Source organism: Panthera leo, chromosome B2 (genome assembly GCF_018350215.1).
Source record: "Panthera leo isolate Ple1 chromosome B2, P.leo_Ple1_pat1.1, whole genome shotgun sequence".
Lineage (NCBI taxonomy): Eukaryota > Metazoa > Chordata > Mammalia > Carnivora > Felidae > Panthera > Panthera leo.
Genome location: NC_056683.1, coordinates 58,370,687 through 58,393,934, shown reverse-complemented (window position 1 = coordinate 58,393,934; position 23,248 = coordinate 58,370,687). Strand labels below are relative to the sequence as shown.

General features: G+C 33.5%; 1 protein-coding gene across 1 annotated transcript in view; it reads left to right on the top strand.

The window, feature by feature from the left end:
• The window catches only part of EYS (eyes shut homolog), a 1,768,122-nt gene that overhangs the window by 562,058 nt on the left and 1,182,816 nt on the right, over nucleotides 1–23,248 (top strand). The window contains 1 exon segment of the mRNA XM_042939126.1: nucleotides 16,498–16,619. Coding sequence (XP_042795060.1) covers nucleotides 16,498–16,619 — 122 coding nt within the window.

Sequence of the window (23,248 nt, the reverse complement as noted above, 5' to 3'; positions counted from 1 at the left end):
TACATCTGCTCTATTCTCTAAAATTCAAAGTCCATGAGGTCTGTTTTTTTTTGGTTTTTTGTTTGTTTTTTTTACTGCTTGAATGTTTAACTCATCCAGACTACCAGTCTAACACCATGTGCACCCACTATATACTTGCTAAATGAAAGAATTCTTTCTTTTTCTTTTTTGGACAACTTATATTCTCTAAATTATAATGGTTAAATAGATGAGAAGATCAGAATCAAATATTATGTATATCTCTATAGGAAATTATCTGGACTTATATATTCATTAAAACCCATTTGTTTAAAATCAATTCATTTGCATTTTCTTTGTTGCAGACATTTTACTAAGGATGACATGTGCTTTTCTCTTATATTGTTTTAAATAGATAATATCCAATTGCTTCATCTTTGGCATTTGATGGTTTATATGTTTAATGGATTTAAGGGAACTCAGGGCTCATAACATTTGTTATGGCTAAATATGTTTTATCATGTGTATATTTTGTGAGTAACACATATTGATTTTCAATGTTATGATGGACACAAATATACTCTGTAGTCTATTGAATAATTTAATCTCTAAGATATTCAGAAGAGCACTTTTTCTTGGCAATTTAAATGTGACTGAATATTCCTCATAATGTATTAATGCTTTTCATATACAAGAAGAGTTTTATTATATAGGAATAAGATATAGGAATTCATCTGCTTCTGTTTTATTCAGTGTTAGGCTTTAACCTATATTCACTACCTTTAATCACTCTAGTCAAGGATTTATGCCATGAAATTGCTGTAACCAATCATGTGACTGATAATACTCAACGAATGCCTAGAGTACAGCTTTTTTCAAGGTTATTTAAAAAGTCATTTTGAAGCACGTTCAAACAAGAGTGAATGTTATTTCCTAGAACTTAATATTGGGGGCATTTTTTAAAAGCCATGTACGTATACTGCTTACATAGAATCACCAGAATTAAAGTAATAATTTTCATCAAAACCTATGATTTTCAACTGGTAGGCAACTCAGATTAAATAAAGCAAAATGGATATTTAATGTAAGATAATTTACATGAAATTACCTAGAATTTCTTACATTAAAGAACAAGCCAACAAACATCATTTTGCAAACCTGAAGAGCAGGAGGAGTAACAATGCACTATGAGTGAGTTCATTGAATCTGGGGCCAGATGTCCGGGACAGAGCATGGCTCCCCTACTGACATAATCAACCTGTGCCACAATTACCTCATCTAAAAAAGTGGGGATAATTGCAGTACCCACTCATAGATTCTTTGTGAGGAGTTAACATACATAAATCACTTAAAATAGTACCTAGTGTGTTTTAAGTTCTAAGTGATTGTTATTATTATAAATATTACCTAAATCATGTCTCAGGTGTTACCTTACATTGACTTTATGTACCTCATTACTGATACAAAACTCCCTACACATACAAAGACTAGAAATATTTTCATTGCACTCTTAGCTTTATCCTTTATGTATTTACTCTGAGTAGAAGCTTACAGAAACTACAGATTTACATTTATGACTATTTTTCCAAAATAAACTTAATTTTATAAAATATGATGAAAAAATAAGACCATCTGGGAAGCTAAAGTTGTTTACATTAAAGAAGAGGGTTGTAGCCATGTGACCTAAGAGGCTCTGAGTCTTAACTAGTATTGTGCTATTCTTCAAACTTTTGACCTTACCAACTATTTTGCACTTGAGATTGTTTTTAATGGGCAAATATGTGCCATAGTTTAATCTGAAATTTGAATTTAAATGTTTTGTCACAGGAGAAAAATTCTTGAAAATTTTAGTCCTGTCAGTGCCAATAAGATATATGATTGGGAAAATGGCTAGGCAAGGATCCAGAATGAATTTTTAGAATGTGTTCCTTGATAAATATTTGCTGTTCTACTTAAAAGCAAAAGATTTTGTATTATTTTAAGCGACCTCCCCAATAATATTCAATGATGTGTCCCAAGTTTGCCTGTTCTTCATTAAACTGAGAGTCAGCATCTTGAAGTTTGTACACGGGATGAAAATATACAGTACTAAAAATGTAATTTTGCAAACAAGCAACTTCCTTTTATATTTTATCTCAACATACCATTGAAGGTACTACTGCTGCTGCAGATATAAAATAAGCTTGACTATTAAAGGTACTGTCATTGTCGATATAAGGTTGTTGGTTATTCCCAGGTTAAATGTCAACTTCTTTTGTGTTCAATAATCTGTGTTTTGTAGGGTTTCTCCTTTTGGGATTTTTTTTTTCCACTTCAGTGTGACATCTGGTTTAAAGGTGGTTTATGTAATATCATGGCTTAGAGGAAATTGTTTCATTTGTGTGTTGTACCTGAGTTTTCTCTGGCTTCTATTGAAGTTTCTCATAGTGCTTGATCTGTTTGCCCTTTTCTGCCATTGTACCACCCTCTGCTGAGAGACCAAGATTGATGTAAATTGTGGTCCATTCGCTTTCCTTGTTCATTGTAAGATCATTCTCTCATTCTCTCAAGCTCACCTCACCAACCTGCACTTCAGGGATTCCCTTTAGCTTTCACTGCTGCTAAATTTACCATGGCTATCAAGATCAGTGGTTCAGCCCTTCAGACCTTTGCTAAAAAATCATTTCACCCATGCCTACAGAAAGCCACATACCAGGGTCATAATGGACTACAATGAACAATTACTGCCAACAGATTGGATAACTTAGAAATGGATAAATTTCTAGAAACACATAACCTACCAAGACTGCATCATAAAGAAATAGAACATTGAATAAACCAATGAATAAAGAGAATGAACTAGTAATCAAAAACCTCCCACCAAAGGAAAGCCCAGGACTAGAGGCTTTCATGGTGAATTTTACTGAGGGTTGAAAGAAGAATCTTTCTCAAACTCTTCCAAAAAAAAAAAAAAAAAAAAAAAGAAGGAAGCACTCCTAAACCTGTTTTAAAAGGCAAGTATTACCCTGATATGAATGTCAGATAAGGACACTACAAGAAAATAAAATTATAAGCAAATATCCCTGATCAGTTGAATTCTTAATTGTATATGGTATCTGTTCTTCCCTTAATCAATTAATTAATGAATTGACCTAATGGTGACCAACCAAAGTTTAACAGGAATAGCAGTTAATATATTAAAAAGATATTACCCTTTTATATTTCAGTAGCTTTATTGACATATAATTCATATATCATAAAATTCACAAGTTTATGCAATTCAGTAGATTTTAGCATATTCGCAGATTTGAGCAACCATCATTGCAACCTAAATTAAGAACAGTTCATCACCTTGGGGCACCTGGGTGGCTCAGTCAGTTAAGTGACTGACTTTGGCTCAGGTCATGATCTCACAGTTCATGGGTTCAAGCCCGCGTCGGGCTCTGTGATGACAGCTCAGAGGATGGAGCCTGCTTCAGAATCCGTGTCTCCCTTTCTCTCTGCCCCTCCCCTGCCCCTGCTTTCTCTCTCAAGAATAAATAAAACATTTAAAAAAAGAACATTACATCATATCTAAAAGAAACTCTACCCATTAGCAGTCACTCTTCATCTCTCTCCCCAACTCTAGGCAGCCACCAGTCTATTTTCTTCCTCTGCAGATTTGCCTATTCTGGACATTTAATATAAATGGAATGCGATGTGATCTTTTGTAGCTGGCTTCTTTCACGTAGCATAATTACCAATAACGTAGTATTTCTGACAGTAGTTTTGCTATCTTTAATATGTCTTATATCTTTTTTGTTCTTTTATCTTCAATTATTCTCTTTTTGTATAAAATAAGTATTTACTTTTTTTAAATTGTTAAAATCTTCATTTATTTTTAAGAGAGAGACAGAGTGTGAGTGGGGGAGGGACAGAGAGAGAGGGAGACAGAATCCAAGGCAGGTTCCAGGCTCTGAGCTGTCAGCACAGAGCCCAATGCAGGGCTTGAACTCACAAACTCTGAGATCATGACCTGAACTGAAGTCGGATGCTTAACTGACTGAGCCTCCCAGGCGCCCCATAAAATAAATATTTTCTAGTGTATGTTTTTGATTCCTGTCTTCACAGTCTTAACCACACACTTTATTATGTGGATGACTGAAATGTTTTTGTAAAATGGATGGGACAAAAAAATAACAGGACAAAGGTACTTAAAGTGTGATGAGACTGGATTAAGACCTGATGTTTGTTTCTATTTCTTTAGCAACACAGGCGAAGAAGGGGCACCTTCGTGGCTCAGGCTTCAGTTCGGGTCATGATCTCGTGGTTCCCCCCGCCTTGGGCTCTTGTGCTGACAGCTCAGAGCCTGGGGCCTGGTTTGGATTCTATGTCTCCTTCTCTCTCTGCCCCTCCCCTGCTCGGACTCTGTCTCTCTCTCTCTCAAAAATAAATAAACGTTTTAAAAAATTATGAAAAAAAAAAGAAACACAGGTGAAGAAGAAAGCAAAGGTGGAGTTAAGAATAATTAGTTCATGTTTCTATGGGGGTCTGTAGCTCCATAAAGAATTTTATTATAAAAGAGTAAAATATACCTATTTGATAGACATTATTGTCAATGGATTTATCTTAATGTAAAATTTACAGTGTTTTAAAATAAATCTTAATGCAGAAATTATTGGGTTAAAAGAATTATATCACCCCTTTCTGCTTTGGTCTCACATTATCTTACATCTTTGCCATTTTTCCAGTTTGTATGCAATTGAGATAATCTAATACAACTTATTTTTTAATTTCCAAAATTGAAAATGATATAATAAAGAAAAGTAAATTTTCTTTTTTGTACCTATATATTTTTTTAAATAAAACTTAAGCTAAGATTGCAAAAAAGTTAAAAAAATTGTAATACATTAAAAAACATTAAAAACATTAATATATTAAAATACATTAAAATGATACATATGTTTTTTTTTTCTGGTGCTCAATCACACAAGGAATTGTAACTACATGAGGAGATATGTTAGTAAGCTTAACCACAGTAATCATCTCACTATGTATATCAAGTCCTCATGTTGTACACCTTAAATATGCAGATCTTCCTCAACTCACAACGGGCTTATGTTATGATAAACCTACTGTAAGTTGAAAATATCATAAGTAAAAAATGCATGTAATACACCTAAGCTAACGAACATCGTAGCTTAGCCAAAGATGCTTTAAAAGTAGTCAGAATAATTATTAATCTTTAGTTGGGCAAAATCACCCAAGGCAAGCTTATTTTATGATAAAGTTTTGAATATCTCCTGTAATTTACTAAATACTGTAATGAAAGTGAAAAATAGAATAGTTGTATGGGTACAGAATGGTTGCAAATATATCAATTGTTTATCCTCACCATCATTGGCTGACTGGGAGCTGAGGCTGGCTGCCAACGCTCAGCTTCACAGAAGTGTATCATACTGCATATTGCCACCCCCAGGAAAAGATAACAATTCAAAATTTGAAGTGCAGTTCTACTGAATGCATATCACTTTGCACCACTGTAAAGTTGGAAAATCATAAATGAAGCCATAGTAAGTCAGGGACCATTTATATATGATTTTTATTTAAGTTTTTTAAATTAGAAATTCTAAAATATAACCAATACTTGTAAAATACATCTATATCATTTTCCACTAATACATGAGGATTATGGGAAGATAAATGAGGAAATTTATGAGAATTATGAGAAAAAATGTGGTTGTTTCCATCGTTCTGTCTCGCTGCTCACTAACTTTGAGAATTAATCAAATCTTCAAAAAGTATACTTATACTTCAAAATATAATTGGGAGCTGTGATTCTGGGCATTTGGGAGACAGAAAGAGATAAGATGGAGATGGAGGAGAAAGAGAGAGGAAGAGAATATCTCCCCAGAAAAATCAGTGCCCAGATTTCATTAGTCTACATGAAATTTCTGATGGTAGATAATTACAGACCTCCCTGGTCATTCACAAGGCACAAAAAATATTTATTACCACCTTAATGTTCAGTAAAGACAGACAGTGTCCTATAGTTCTTCTGTTTAGTAAACATTGTTTCTCCTGTGCAATTTGGATAATAGACATATAATGGATTTTAAGAAAATATAAAGAGCACATCTTTAATATTTCAATGTATGCTTCATGAAGAACTACTCTCTTTACTTAATACATATCCCTATAACTCTCTGCAGAGACACGAGTTTACACTGTCCAGGTTGATCCTTTCAAGTCTTTGTTGCAGATTGTAAAAGTCGGAGGACTTGATTTCTCTTTCTTGTATTTTTGTAGTGGATGCCACCATGCCTTTATTACTGTCATTTACACCTCCTATATGACACCTCCTAACAGAAATGTAACCTAACCTAACCTGTTATTTACTATTTATAACATTTTTTATAAATATCTGAATTCTGCTATCACTGAAGAATTTTTAAGCATTTTTCTTTAAGTTTATCTAAATCGTCATAAAAAATTCAAACCACTAGACTAATATAGACTCATATTACGAGCATGTTTAGCATTTTCACATTTTCATAAACATCTACATCCACTCAAAGCTTCCAAAACAGTATTTTCCTTTGAGTTTAACAATATCATAGAGAACTTGATACTAAAAGTGATTCATACACTTGAAAGTAGCATACTAATTTGATTGATGCAAATTTCAATTAGAGGAAAAATAGTTCAGTTAAACATACATTTCTACCACCAGTACAACTTCAGTTGGAACATAAGCATTTGGGATTTTGTAAATTGATGACACAGTTGTAAAAGGAAACTAATGAAAATAGGTTTTTAATTTTTCCCACCAACTATGTATGCAAATAAAATGCATATTACCATGGCTTCTCCATTTTAAATTGTGTCAACAAAATACAGTTTTCAGCAAAATAAAACCTCAGGTAAAATATAAACATTATGCATGTATTTTTAAGTACAACTTGGAAATGCAATGTAATTCTTACTGTGAACAGGCTTAGTATACTTCATTACCACTTTTTAAGGAAGGATTTTAATGACCTCTTAATGCACATAGGTCCAAATCCTATGGACCGAAAAGCATTGTATGATCTTGTCCCAAACTGAGACTGAAACTTGTCCCTTTATAAGATATTAACATCATTTTTTGAAAATTCCAGTGTAGTTAACACACAGTGTTACATTAGTTTCAGATGTGCAATAGAGTGATTCAACAATTCTGTACATTACTCAGTGTTCATCATAAGTGTCCTTTTAATCCCCATCACCTATTTCACGCATCCTCCCCGACCACCTCCTTTTTGGTAACCATCAGTTTGTTTTCTATAGTTAAGTGTCTCTTTTTTGGTTTATCTCTTTTTGTCTTTGTTCATTTCTTTCATTTCTTAAATTCCACATATGAGTGAAATCATATGGTATTCGTCTTTCTCTGAGTGACCTGTTTCACTTAACATTATACTTTCTAAATCCATTCATATTGTTGCAAATGGCAAGATTTCATCTTTTTTATGTTTTATGGCTGAGTAGTAATATTCATATATATATATGTATATATATGTATATATATATATACATATATATATATTATAATCTGGGATTCTGGGATTGTGAGTAACTTGTTTATTTCTAATAAATTTTAACTTGATAAATGAGCAATGTCTTGCAATATGAGTAGTACGTGACATTGAGTGTCACATGATCACAACTGAGCCAATGGTTCTTTCTCTCTCTTGCTGCAGGATTGTGGGGATCATCTCCCATGCTCAGAAGCTCAGTCTCAGGCTGTGGTGTTTGGCAGAAATAGAACATAGGAAGGTGCCCAGAATTGACACTAGTGGATTTTTTGTCACTTCAAAGCACCTATGGATAGTCCTTTGCTTTTCCATATAAAAGAAAGCTTAGGAATGCTTTGCTTCATTCTAGGTCAGGCTGCCTGCAGATATAGACCCTTTCCTCTGCTACTGTATTGTCAGTTACATTAAATACAGTGTATGACAAGAGTTTATTAATACTGTACTGTAGTCAGCATCGGTGCAAATGTATACAATGGCCCCCATTAAGAAAAAGGATGAAAAGAAAGGCGATAAGAAGAAGATGATTATGGTGGAAGTTAAGAAGGAAATCATCGAGAGGTACTAACAAAGTATGGGAGTGGCCGAAATTGCAAGATTTGATAAGAAGTCTACATCTGCACCTCATCTGCAGAGGAGAAGGAGAAAAAGGCTGAGGAATTCCTTATTTCAAATGAGGTTAGGGAGATGTGTAAAATATGGAAAAGAGTGCAAACTTTTGTATAAATGCACCACCCGAATAAGGCTGTAGCAGTGCAAGTGATGAATGTGTTTAGTGACAACACAATGTCCCATTTCCACAAAATCCTCAAAAGGAGGCAAAAGCAAGTGTCATTGGATAGGTTCTTTGTTAAAGTTGCATGAATAGAAAAAAGATTCCATTGAGCCAATAGATAGCACTGATTCCTGTAGTGTTTTGTATTCTTTGTGTACCTATTGGTAGTGAAATTACTAGATCATGGTAATTGTATTTTTAATTTTAGAGGAATATCTAAATTGTTTTCTACAGTGGCTGCACCAGTTTGCATTTTCACCAACAGTGCACAAGGATTCCTTTTTCTCCACATCCTTGCCAACCTTGTTTCTTGTGGGGTTTTTTGTTTGTTTGTTTGTTTTTGTTCTGTTTTGTTTTTTTTTTACTCATTCTGAGAGGTGTGGAGTGTTTTCTCATTATGGTTTTGATTTACATTTCCCTCATGATTAGTGATATTGAGCATCTTTTCATGTGTCTCTTGGCCATCTGTATGTCTTCTTTGGAGAAACATCTGTTTATGTCTTTGGTCCATGTTTTAATTGGATTATTTGTTTTGGTTGTTGAGTTGTATAAGTTCTTTATATATTTTGGATACTAACCTTTTATCAGATATGTCATTAGCAAATATCTCCTCCTATTCTGTAGGTTGTCTTTTAGTTTTGTTAATTGTTTCCTTTGCTGTGCAGAAGTTTTTTATTTTGAGGTAGTCCTAATAGTTTATATTTGCTTTTGTTTCCCTTGCCTCAGAAGACATATCTAGAAAAATGTTGCTACAGTTGATGTCAGAGAAATTACTGCCTGCACTTTCTCATAGGATTTTTGTGGTTTCAAGTCTCACATTTAGGTCTTCAGTACATTTTGTGTGTATTTTTCTGTATGGTATAAGAAAGTGGTCCAGCCTCATTCTTTTGCATGTAGCTGTCCAGTTTTCCCAACATCATTTGTCAAAGAGACTGTCTTTTAACATTGGATATTCTTTCCTTATTTGTCAAAAATTATTTGACTATATAATTTTGGGTTTATTTCTGGGTTTTCTATTCTGTTTCCTGGATCTATGTGTTTATTTTAGTGCCAGGACCATACTGTTTTGCTTACTTTAGTTTTGTAGTATATCTTGAAATCTGGAATTGTGATACCTCCAGTTTTATTCTTCTTCAAGATTTCTTGGGCTATTTGGTTTTTTTTTTTCTGGTTCCATACAAATTTTTGTATTATTTGTTGTAGTTCTGTGAAAAATGCCATTGGTATTTGGATATGGACCACATTAAATGTGTAGATTGCTTTGGGTAGTACAGACATTTTAGCAATATTTGTTCTCCCAGCCCAAGAGCATGTGATATCTTTCATTTTTATGTGTTTCAACTTCAATTTCTTTCATCAATGTTTTATAGTTTTCAGAATACATCTCTTTCCTTGATTAAGTTTATTTGTAGGAACTTTATAATTTCTGCTGTCCTTGTAAATGAGATTGTTTTCTTAATTTCCTCTCCCTTCCAGGTAATCGGAATGCCTTTCACTTCTTTTAAAGTCACACCTTATTTTGTCAGAGCTTCCCAAGATAATCTCTCTTTTCATTGACTCAAAGTCATCTGATCAGGTGACTTTAATTATTTCCACAAATCCTTTCTGCAGTATAATGTAATATAATCATGGGAGTGATATTTTATTACATTCTCAAATCTCACCCATACTCAAAAGGAGAGGATTCTACAGGTCATGTACCCTGGGGGTGGGGATTATGGAGGGCATATTAGAATTCCTCCTGCTATTGTGATTCTTTAACATGAGAAATTGACCACATTTACCACTTATTGTACTGCATTGATTTACTTGCTTATATGAGCCTTCATTGTTTATAACCCCAACTTCTACCTCATTGTTCATCACCTAGTAGGGGTTCATTAAGTATTTATATAGTGAATTAATAATATACAAATCATAGTATTCACGGTGCAGTATTCAAGGTACAGTGAACATAGTATTCAAGGTACAGTGAACCCCTGAGTATTCTGTAAAAGAGAATATCATGAGTGATTTCTCAAATATGAGTATAAATTACTGTTCAGCAATCTAATGGATTATATGTATGCAACTATTTATGAAAGAGACAAGCTAAATTAACTTCTCATGAGCAAAGCAAAACACCTATTCTCACAATTAAATATTTAGAAGTAGGTAATTAGAAAGAAGGGTATGCATGAGAACTTTTTGTTAAGGATAATTCATTGTTTTATGTGTTTCTGGTGAATGTTGTTCAATGTCATTTCTCTTATTTTGCAAAGAAAATACTTTCATTATGATAAAATAGTATCTAGGAATGCACCATTTGCAATATACTTCAATTTCTTAATGTTTTAAGGAGAAGGAACAGGTCTTGTTCCTATTTGAATTCTCCACACTATACGATAGCTCTTGAAAAAATAAAACCACTTAATAGATGTTTTAATTTAAGGAACTACTTATTTTTATGCTCTTTGGAAGTAGTTTTTATTTTTACTTCTTTCACTGTATTTGGAACTTGAAGCATTGTGTGTTCAACTTAGTACAGTTTCCTTTGCTCTTATTTTATGGGCACTAACTATATTAAGTCTTTCACTATTATACATTGCTGATATCTTCAGCAGTTGCTAGGGTTGTCTTACCTTTTTTCTTGTTATCAAGAAAAAAAGTTGGGAGAACCATAGGCATCCTGAGGTTTTAGAATTTCTCCAACTACCACTGTAGTTCAAAAACTTTGAAAGCTTTCTCTCTTATCCCAGTTCATTTTATCATCCCTTCATCCCTATAGTTGTGAAGTTACTAAGAAAATCTGAGCAGTTAAAGGACTTATGGTTGCTGGATATGTTCTTCTCTCAGGTATTCAGCAAGGCACTTTTAGAAGCCTTAGAAGTATACATATATCCTACATGTTTGGTGAATGAATGCTATTATTTAAAAACTTGCCAAATAGTTAATATACAAATATTTTTACTATGTCTGGAAAACTGACACCTGAATAATGATTTTGCTTTGTTGAACAACTTAGTGCTGTTTATGCTTCACTTTTTGAATTACCTTGGGTCAGCCATCTTACTTATATCTCCAAATACTTCTGTATATTTTACCCAATGACAATTGCTTTATGTAGATACACTCTCTGAGTAAAATTTAAAACTTAGTTTCAGGGCTGAGGTGTTACTCAAGATTAAAGCCTTATCAAAATGTTCTTTTTTCATTGTTTACTTATTTTGAGTATAGCAACAAATCTATCAAGAAAAGCTTATAGTGATAGCAACCTCCAGGGTACAAAAAACAAAACAAAACAAACCACAGGGAGCATCAAATCATCAATAATGTACTTTTTTAATTGCAATGTCTTCAGAGAACATTGTTGAACAAGAGGTATGAAGTATGAAGAAACAAAATGGGGTTTTAAAAAATGCTGTCACTTAACATTGCTGCCTGCTGGTACTTTGTTAGATGAAGCATAGAAATCATAAATAACATTTCTTTCTTAAATTGTAATGTAGAGAGAGAGAGAGAATCACAATGATAATATCGAAGAGAATTATGAATCTTTGCCTGGAGACTAAGTTGAATGCATTTATGCAGACAAATGCCAAGCAACTGACAGCAGGCAGGGGGATTTGTTCATTAAGTAAACACTGACACTCTGATTCTTTCCTTTTAGGTTCTTCTTGTGATTTGGAGCCTTGTGAGGCTAGTAATCCTTGTGAGAATGGAGCTGCATGTGGAGAGACAATGAATCTGGAAATGTCTCCTCTTGGGTACCAGTGTCCATGTGGGAAAGGCTTTGCAGGTCCACACTGTGAGATCAATGTCAATGAGTGCAGTTCCAGCCCTTGCCTGCATGGTTATTGCTATGACAGTGAGTTCACTCAGCCGCAGCAATTCCTGTAGAGTAGTCCAACTTAGAATCTGACATAGTAATGAAATAACTCAGTATGCAATCTTGATTATTTACTGACTTTATCCTGCCCTGAATATCAAAGCCAACCCCATTATTTTCACAAAACACCCCCACATCTGATGAATCATTTATATTTTTATAAGTCATAATGGTAGCAAATGAGAAAATGTAATGAGATGTGGCTTCTATGTTCTAATGTTAGAATTAGCCTTTCTTTCCTTTATTTTTAATGGTAGGTTTTTAAGAGTGTTTGTTTGTAGGTAGGGGAAGCACTATTTTCAGTGACTTAAAACAAATCATTATTTTATCCCATCTATTACACACACACACACACACACACACACATACACACACACACACATTTCCTCCCACCAGAATATGTATTCCTTTAAATTTACAGAGGAAAAAGAAGATGATAGGAAGAACAGGAAAAATCAGAGGTATGAAGGGGAGAAAGAAAAAAAAATATTGGGTATTATAACATGGATTTTGGGGCACCTGGGGCGGCTCAGTCAGTTAAGCAGCTGTTGATTTCAGCTCAGGTCATGATCCCAGTGTTTGTGAGTTTGAACCCCGAATCGGGCTCTTTGCTGACAGCAGTGAACCTAATTTGGGTCCTCTGTCTTCCTCTTTCTGTACGCCCCCTCCCTTTCTCTCAAAAATAAATAAACATAACATTTTTCAAAACATAGATTTAGCCATGGAAGAACCTGCCTAAGATGGATAATTTTTATGGAGACACAGGCAAAATGGCACAAAATAGCTCTGTGAAATGGATGTGGCTAAGGGGCATTAAGAGGAAAGAAAGAGCTAGAAGGATGTTGACAAAAAGCTGTCCATCTTATTTTGTTTTATTTTATCTCTTTAAAATATATTTTTATGTGATCCCTCAGTAAATGGATAATGTAATCAAGGAAAAAACACATTTTAATAGAAAGTCATTTTATTTTGAAATGGTATAATTAACTGAATTATGAATTAATTTTCTTTAAAGTAATGCTTTGCAAATGTATGACATGAAGGAATATAACTCACTTTTTTTCAAATTAAGTGAGGCAGCCCAAGTTTAAAACAACAGGTAGTAGTGGGGCCCTTGCAAACTGGAATATCTATGTAGATATTAATGTAGAATTAACTCTTCTAACACGTATGGAAGCTAAGCAAGATACATTTTGGGGCTGTGGGCCACCTATTTGCTACTCCTGATTTGAACCGACGTTACCATCATTTTTCTCTTTTCTTTTTTTTTCTTCTTTCAGATTTTGTCACTTTAAAAATTGTATTTTTAAGAATACAAAAAATACAGGGGCACCTGGGTTGCTCAGTCAGTTGGGCGTCTGACTTCGGCTCAGGTCATGATCTCACAGCTTGTGAGTTCGAGCCCCGCGTGGGACTCTGTGTTGACAGCTCAGAGCCTGGAGCCTGCTTCCGATTCTGTGTCTCCCTCTCTCTCTGCCCCTCCCCCACTCACACTCTGTCTTTCTGTCTCTCTCTCTCTCAAAAATAAATAAACATTAAAATTTTTTTAAAGAATATAAAAAATTGTATTTTCAAATTACCTTGAAATAAATCACTATTATCATATTTCTGACCTCAGGCCCATAGGTATTTGGGGATGCTGGGAATGACTTTTCAATTTTTGATGTTCACTACAAAATAAGGAAGGGGCAGGATGTTATGCCTCAGAGAGTGGTTAGCAACATTTTTAGATCTAGGTAGCCCTAGGATAACGGTTATATATGGGGCAGTTCTGATATATTCTGAGTGACCTATATTTATAATATTCATATGATTTTTGTAAGTTGTGGTGAGCATCAGCTATTGTATGGAAGTGTTGAATCACACTGTTGTGCACCTGCAACTAATATCACACTGTATGTTAACTATATGGAATTTAAAAACTTAAAAAAATAATAATAATAAAAAATAAAAAAGGTCTAAAATATTTTAAATCATAATTCCTTATACAATAACAAAATATACTTTCAAATATGCTACTTATAATACAGTGCTACCTATTAAAATTTTGGAGGTCATATATAACATATTATGGAAAATGTAAACTTTGGATACCTGATATATTAATCTGTTTCATAATAGAATGATCCATAGTATAATTTGAGATTTAACTACCAGAGAACCAAAACATTTATTAAAAATTAGATCATACATGTTAATAGCTATCAGCTTAATTCTAAGACATTATATTCTTAACATTTTCTCAAAAATAAAATAATTTGGTAAGCCAAAATTCCTGATTCAGTATTTATTACATGACTGTATGTGAGAAATAATTATTAAAATGTAAATATGCAATTTTACCTTTCAAACGTGTTTATTCACCATATTGGCAATACATTATTAAAATATCTCTGAATTTTCACCATGAAGTTTTGTCATATCGAAGCTTTGATTCAGTACAACTAATATATGATGTTTGGTGTATATTTAAATATTTTTAAGTATAAAAATACATCCAGAATCATACAGGGCTTATCTGATGAAAATTTCAATTCAAATCAAGAGTGTGGAATAGTTATAAAGAAGAACTAATAAAAACAGTGACTGTATTTTCTGGTAAAAACAATAAAACCAAACCAGGTAATATTCTTAAAAAGCATTTCCTAATAAAATATTGATAAGTTACCACATAGCCCATAGTTAACAAATTAGATGTGGGGGAAAAAAACATTTTTTGTTTCTTTGGTTTAAATTTTAAACAATTATGTATGTACGTTTGTTTATTTATTTCCCCTGTAGTATCCAATTGAATTCCCTAAGCTCTCATGTGCTTCTTTTCTTAGCTTCTTAGCCCAGAATAGTCAACATTCAGAAAGCGTATTTCTTGATAATAAAAGCAAACTTTATTTCCTAACACTAATCTCTTTCAGACAGATTTGCTAATTTAAATGTCTCTATTGTTGTTGTTTTTCTTTTAAAATAATTCATCAATCTGCATAGAGAATATTTCTATCTACACAGAAAGTTAGTTTGACTCTGGTTTTTTGTCACTTGCCAATTTGCATCAGTATCCAGACTTGAATTTATAATCATTAACACTTTTAAATACCATTATGATTGATGATACTTTATAATGTCCTAATTACATATAACATTTAATTTTAATTTGTTAACATATATAATACCATCTATAATATATAAGGAAGCATAACTGATCTCATCATTCTCATTAATTTATTTACAACTCTACTTGTATATTTATTAATTATTTTGATTCAGTGAGATGTTAAAAATTAGAATGCTATGTTACATGAAAAAAGTAAAATAAAATCCTCTCCAGAGGGCTGCCATTCTTGTGTCTCCCTTGTCTCTTCTTGACAGCTGTGGACTGATTTTCTTTAAAGGCCCAGGTACAAGTGCTGTACAAAAGCATGGCTGCAGAAGTCTAGAAACCAGCTAACTACCACACAATGTCTTGAAAATGCTGTTGCCACCCAGGACCTCAACACTTAATGAAAGCAATAGCAGATACATGCACAGAGGCAGAGTGGCAGTGTAGATTACACACTAAGTGTCAGGAATAATGAAGAACCCAGGGACTGACTAAAAGCAGCCATAAATCCTTGCCTGCTCTATCTGCAATTCATACTGTCACCACTTCCTTGAGATGCTTCTGAGACCGTCCTTTTTCTATCATTAATGATAAAATAGAGGACGGATTCTGATTATTACTTTTAAAAGATCATGATGAAATGTGAAAGCTCTTTTTAACTAAGGCTTAAGTGGTTGAATATCAACTTTCAGACATACCCACTTTAATGTAACTTGTCACACACAAACACACACACACACACACACAAACTTTAACGACCAGTTAACTTCTTGTGTATTAAACCTAAAACAGTCCAGAAAAAGTTAATTGATGCAAAAGTAGCCTATTTATCATAGGTATTGTTTACTGATGAGACAGAGAGACAGAGAGAAGGGAGAAGAAGAAGAAGAAGAAGAAGAAGAAGAAGAAGACGACAACGACGATGACGACGAAAGCGGAGGAGGAGAAGGAGAAGGGGAGAAGGAGGAGGAGGAGGAGGAGGAGGAAGAGGAGGAGGAGAAGGAAGAAAGAAGAAGAAAATTGGATATTTTCATTGTTGCTTTGTGAACTTATCAAATGTTTATTGTGATGGTTCTAATTTCAAATTAAAGTTTTAAGCTAAATAGAACTGAGCAAAATAGTTATTTAGAAAATATTGTAGAGAGCTGTGAATTCACATTTTCTTTGGTTAAAAGTGAAATGTATTTAGTTTAATACAACATTCTTTAGAATGGTTAGCATTACCCATACCATTATTAAAGACATATTATTTTCTCTTCTCTCTTGTTCTCAGTGGTTAATGGCTTCTCCTGCTTATGCAAACCGGGTTTTGCTGGCCTGAGATGTGAACAGGACATTGATGACTGCATCTTGAATGCCTGTGAGCACAATTCTACCTGCAAAGATCTGCATCTCGTTAGTATCCATGAATATTATTAATGTACCTTAATGTGGGCAGCATAAATTAACCCATACAAATATATTTAGCATTTGTCTATATGTCATGTTGAGATATACATATATATGTATACATATATATGCTGATTAAGATTAGAAAAAAGAAATTCAAGCAATATTATTTTAACTTAATAGTAATAAAAAGGTGTTCTATTCACTCCTATGTATAGTTGATGTAAATATTATAAAGCAACAGTTTCATTCTTTGGATTTACAATTCTTAGTAATACTGAATTTCTGTTAAATTTCAGAATTATTCTAAAAATGATGTTAGTCTTATATGTACCTACTTTTATATAATTCAAGGTATTTTATATATTTCATTGACATTTATAATCTTAAATTTGATATTGCTTTCTATCTTGTGTTGTATACTTCCGTCAACTCCTTCATTCATCTGTGTTGGTGCTGTCCCTTCAGTACATATCCATTTGTCATCACCTTTGTCATAAGCATGTGCCATTCTGCCTTAAACGGACTGTGACACAGTTGGCAAATCAATGGGATCCCTTCAGGCTTCTCATTTATCAGAAAGCCTGACATAAAAAATATCTACTCAAGGTGGCTTCACTGACTGGCTTCAGAAAATAAATGACATACAACACAGGTTAATGCTTCAATACTAGTACAGGCTTATAGTTTATCCTTTAGCAACAAAGCTGATTTTCACAAAGGACTACCATAGTTGAAGTTAGAAGAAAATGCTTTGAAAGACAGACTCATTTTCATTGATGTATTTTGACTATCAGTGTACTGACATTGTTTGTTTTTACAATGAAAAGATAATTTGTGGCAAGTGGTTTCTTTCCCATAAGGAAGGCAGGCATCCAAATGGAGAATTATAATTAATGTTTAGATGGCCATGACCAGAAACGGATGGTGTATCAGATACCTAGATACCATTTAAGTATATATTAAGTATATGGCCCTGTTGCTTTGTCTTTGTTCCTATCAGATGCTTTGTCTTAGTCATAGTAATTCCATCCCACTTTGGGGGAATCCTGAAACAGTGGGCCCTGTGACTCTATGCTGGTCTCTAAGATAAGAGTGGCATTCTGTCTGAGAAAAGGCTTCCTTACCTGTGTATAGGATGTTAAGTAAGAGGTAGGTGTGACCTCTTCTAGCCCTCTAACATCTAGATTTTTTTTAAATGTTTATTTATATATTTATTTTGAGAAAGAAAGTATGTGCAAACAGGGGAGGGGCAGAGAGAAAGGGAGAGAGAGAATCCCAAGCAGGTCAATGTTCAGCTCAGAGCCCCACGTGGGTCTCGATCTCACGACCATGAGATCATCACCTGAGCTGAAATCAAGATTTGGATGCTTAAACAACTGAGCCACCAAGGCACCCCATAACATCTAGATTTTATACTTGTAATTACTGTTGCCCTTTTGAGAGCCCATGGAAGAGAATAGGGTGCTCCCAAATGATGAGTGACCATGAAGGTGGCAGAGCTGAAAGACATAAGAAACCTGGTGCTTGATCAGTTGTTGAACTCCTGACTGAAATCCCTTGGATTTAATAATGTGAGATCACTTATGGATTATTTTTTAATATGGCTTGAGTCAGAGTTTGTTTGTTTGTTTGTTTGTTTGTTTGTTTGTTTGTTTGTTTTTTACTTGCAGGTAAGTCATTTAATTTCCATAGCAGTTAAACTTTATTTTAGGCTAGGATTTAAGCAATAACTTCAGCAATAATAGAAGTTTATTCTAGTAGAAAGAACTTCATACCCATAACTATGAGACTCCAGTTCTAGACCTGACTTTGCCACAGCTTATCTGTCTGATACTAAGCCAATCATTTGACAGAGGGACTGCAGCTTTAGAAACTATCATATCAAAGAATAGAACTTCCAAGTACAGTATTTCTCTCATTCATTTTATAAATTGCCAGTTAGTAGCTATTCAAACTAACTCTAGATTTGTATTAGTTTAAAGTCTTAATACCTACTTCCAGAAATTGTTATAATCAGAATAAAGAAAAATAAGAATTTTTAAAAAGTGGGACTCACAGAAACAGTGAGTAGAATGGTTAACAGCAGCTGGCGGTTGGGGGAAAAAGGGAGACACTGGTCAAAGGGCATAAGCCATCAGTTTTAAAAAGATCTGATATACAGCATGATAACTATAGTTAATACTGTATGGCATACTTGATCTGCTAAGAGAGTATATATAAAGCATACTCACCAACACCACCACGCGCGCACACACACACACACACACACACAAGGTGACTATGTGGCATGAAGGATGTGTTAATTAACCTTACTGTAGTAAGCATTTCACAATGTGTACATATATTATGTCATTAGGTGTCAAGGACACTGTTCTCAGGCAGAATATTCCAATGCTCAGAGGTTATCTTCCAGGACCCAGTTAAAAGGTCAGTCTTTCCTTTGAGTTCAAGTCTGCCAAGTTAACTATTACACCAATATTATATTAAATATTGGATTTTTGTGTAGGATAAATACTATATAATTAAAAAGTAATACATTATATATTATAATAATAAACAGGAAAAAAAAGCAGAAAGAGCTAAAAACTCATAATTTTTAAATAAAGCCTGGCTAAAAAAATATAATAATAATTGAAATAAAGCAAGGTCCAGGGGCACCCCAACTCAATTTCAGCTCAGGTTGTGATCTCATAGTTGTGGGACGGAATCCCCTATGTGGGGCTTGGTGCTAGGCGTGGAGCCTGCTTGGGCTTCTCTCTCTTCCTCTTCCTGTGTCCCTCCCCTGCTCAGGCTCTTCTTGTTCTCTCTCTCTCTTTCTCAATCAATCAAAAAAAAAAAAAAGAAGAAGAAAAAAAAAGTCCAATTTGAGATTCATATTTGCTATCTTTCACCAACATATTGGAAAAAGACAAACCATGAAATGCTGAAGGCTTTGGAGTGTAAAAGAAAAAGAAAGCCATGGAGGGTGATGTTTCTGTAAAATATTTAATAATTATGATAAATAGAAAGATGACTTTATTCAACCTATAAGGCACTTACATTTGGCTGTAAGAGTCATCAGCCTGTTTTTGTTTGTTTGTTTGTTTGTTTTTGTTTTGTTTTGTTTTTTTTATGAGCAGACCTTTCCAAACGCACCCAGGCAATGCCACTGACATTAGGCTTGCTTCTTCTTTGAATTTGGTATGGGTGTAGCTTTAAATTAGCATTTTTACATTTGGAGCATTTCTTTACGATTATATGTAGCATCATGACTATGAGTTTAGAAAAAAAACAGAAAAATCAGAAGACTTTGAAACCAGGATGAGAAGTATTTTGCAACAATGAGCCAGTTTTCTTCTTTCCCTTCTTTATGGTTCAGTAAACCTAAAAAATCAATGAGAGAAAAAAGAAAACACTTGAATGCTCAACACATAATAAGACACAAATGTTAAGAATGGGTAGAATAGGATTTATTTTCTCATGTAACTTTCTTAGTTATATTTGAGAATAAGTATTTCTTTGTGGTTATTTAAATATGTATGATCAAATTATTCAAGTATTTTCCCCTCTCATTTTACTTTCATTTTCCTCTGTATCTTAACATGAATAATGAATGCTTAATTTTGATTACAGTGAAGAAGCAAAACTAGTGCAGTAGAACAAACCTGGAAAGGACAAAGTTTTTATTCATATGCAACTATGTTAAAATTTACACATACTATATATGCTAGTATACTACAGATATACATTTTCTGCCAAACACTCCAGTGCAAAATCCAAACTGAATTTATGTGTTTTCTAGTGAAAAATAAAACTGCCTTTACCTTCACCATCATATGTTTGAAAAATCCACATTTGTCATTTGAAATTGCCCATCTCCTCCCTTTGGGATTGGAGAGTAAACACAGAGGATCATGAGGGAGTAACTTCTGCCCCTTAGTTCATCTTGGCTGCTACTGACATGCCCATTTTGTCATCCCCATGCTCCTTTCAAATATGAGTTAATCTAACAAATGATTCCAATCCTTTCATACCAGATTTGGCTCCCAGGACCTTCTCTGCATCCCTCAAGGGCATGGTGCTTAGCTAATTAGTAGTCAGGTCCCAGTTGTCCCTTAAACATATCCAATGGGAACCAGTAAAACCTCTGGTTCTGCTCTCTCTCTAGGATTACAAACCCTCCGTCAGTGTGGAATCCGTCCAACTGTTCTCTGGCCAAATACAAAACCCTTTATTTCTTTCATGCCCTCCCTCTCCATAAAGATTTGCTTAATCTCACTTAATGGAGAGTAACAGAGACTCTGACTTAGTGTCAGAGCTTGGGAGCTCTAGAATTTTTCAAACACACCAAACTGCCTAATACTTCTTGATGGAGAATAAAAAATCATTTTTGTGGCCAAAGAAGAAAGTGACAATTTTATTCTCAATAACTTCTGTTATAAGGAAGATGAAAACATTTATCAGTTCTCAAATGTTTTAGCTCTTATGTTTAATCTCTACTATGGCTGCGTTGTATATTAGTATTGCTTTTAAGTTGTGGGTCCTGTAGAATGTTATCTGAAATAGTAAACCTCCACAAAACAGAATTTTTATTATTCATTTTTCAAAAGTGATTAGGTTAAATATCTTGTAAGTTTTGAGTAACAAAAGGCTAGAGAGAAGATTTGGAGATTGACAATGATATGGATTTGTTCTATGATTTACTACAAGTCACAACTTATTGGAACCATAAAATGAACTGACAGAATAGTCACTGTCCACTATATTTGGCACTATTTTATTAATTTAAGAACAATGTAGTTTTCCATTTTATTTACATGCCAGAATATACATAACAAGTACTTATTATTAGACTTTTTAGTTTGATTATCAGTTTCTTCAATAAAATCAAAGAGTTGTACACAATTGCTCTTAACCAAGGAGTTGCCTTTGAAAATACATATGCTTAAAATTCTGATTTAGTAGATGGATCCATCTGGTACCTGGATATCTTATAATTCTTTGTGATTCTGATGTGTACTTATATTTGAGAATCACTGGACTGGGTATCTAGATGGCATTTTCTAGCTCAAAACGTCTGTGATATCACAAGTGGAGCACAGAAGGTTTTTATTTCATTTGTACTGACACTCACAATTTAGCCCCTTAAAAAAGAAATAAACAATGGTTTGAAAAATCGAGAGATTTATCCTCTGAGTTTTTAGCAGCATATTTCATTGGATCTTTTATTTTGGATTCTTCCATCTGTTTTAGTGCTTTTGTTTTTAAGACAAAAAGAATAAATATAATTTTTTCATTCCAATCATTTTGTGAGGGAGATAATAATATATTGCTTTCTCTTCTTTTGTAATAACTTAGTGAAGTGACACTTTGTGTATTGACATTTGCTAATCAGAAAACCTATGCATGAAATTATAGTTTTTCATAGAGGGTGGGTATAATGGTTCAAATTGTATTTAAAGTATTAAAAATAATCAATGACTGATTAATTACAGTGATATCACAAAGGTTTATTTAAGTGTTTTGATCCACTTGATTAGTTGCAACATCTTCAGGAGTGAATATTCAGCCAAAAGTTTAATCTAAATCTTGAGACATTAGCTAACAACCAAACACATTGATAAAAGAGGCATTGAAATGATGTAACACAAAATGAAGTCCTTTTGCCATGTCCATTCTAAATAACCTATTTTTGTTTATGTATAATCTGCTTATTTTTTATTACCCAAACCTCTACCTTTCATTATACAAATCCTTACTTTAAGAGTTTATTGAGAATAATTTAACATAACATTTATTATGATGGCTGTCAGCTTTCTATTGTTTCTATAATAGAGTGGATAACAAAATTGTTCTTCTTGTATAATCCAAGACTAATATAAAAATTTAGTTCACTTATTTGATGGCTTGTACAATTCTTTCAATATAGTCTCCTCAATAGTAAATTTTTATCACAGTGAATATGCTGTCTGAAGTACCCCATTTCTTCCCCTCTAATCTGTTTTGAATCTGTCATGGCCTTGAAATAGATAATCAAGTCTGTTAGGATTATATGCAAAGTAAAAGTAAACAGAACCTGAGAAAATATTTGTTGATCCACCTGAGTAAAGAGATACATGAGATTTAATAACTTTGGACTTGTAAAATCTATTTTGGAAGCTCAGACATATTTTCCCTTCTTCCTTATTCCTTATTCCAAGACTCATTATAGAGAAGTGAGATTTACAGATGGTTGAATTTTGAGGTTTAAGAAATCTATCAAGCAGAACTGCATTTCATAAATATTGTGTGAGAACATAACTGATCAGAGAGAGAAATTTTCCATTTTCAGACTCTCTAATAAAAAATGGACAGTTTCCAGAAATAGTCCAGGTAAAAAAATGATTTAGAACTGATCAAATAATGTTTGCATTGCCAATATTACCCAAAATGCATCAATAAGTGGGTTTATTTTGAAAGAATTATGAGACAGAGTAAGCTTCAACTTATTTCAATATGAACATTGTATTATACTTTTATATTATTGCTTGTTATCTTTACATAACTATAACTAAGACTCAACTATAGGCTTCACACTTTATATTGAGAATTTAGTGGATAGTTATAGTCCACAATAATTTCCTTTTTTCCCAAAAATCATCCTTTGCTATTTG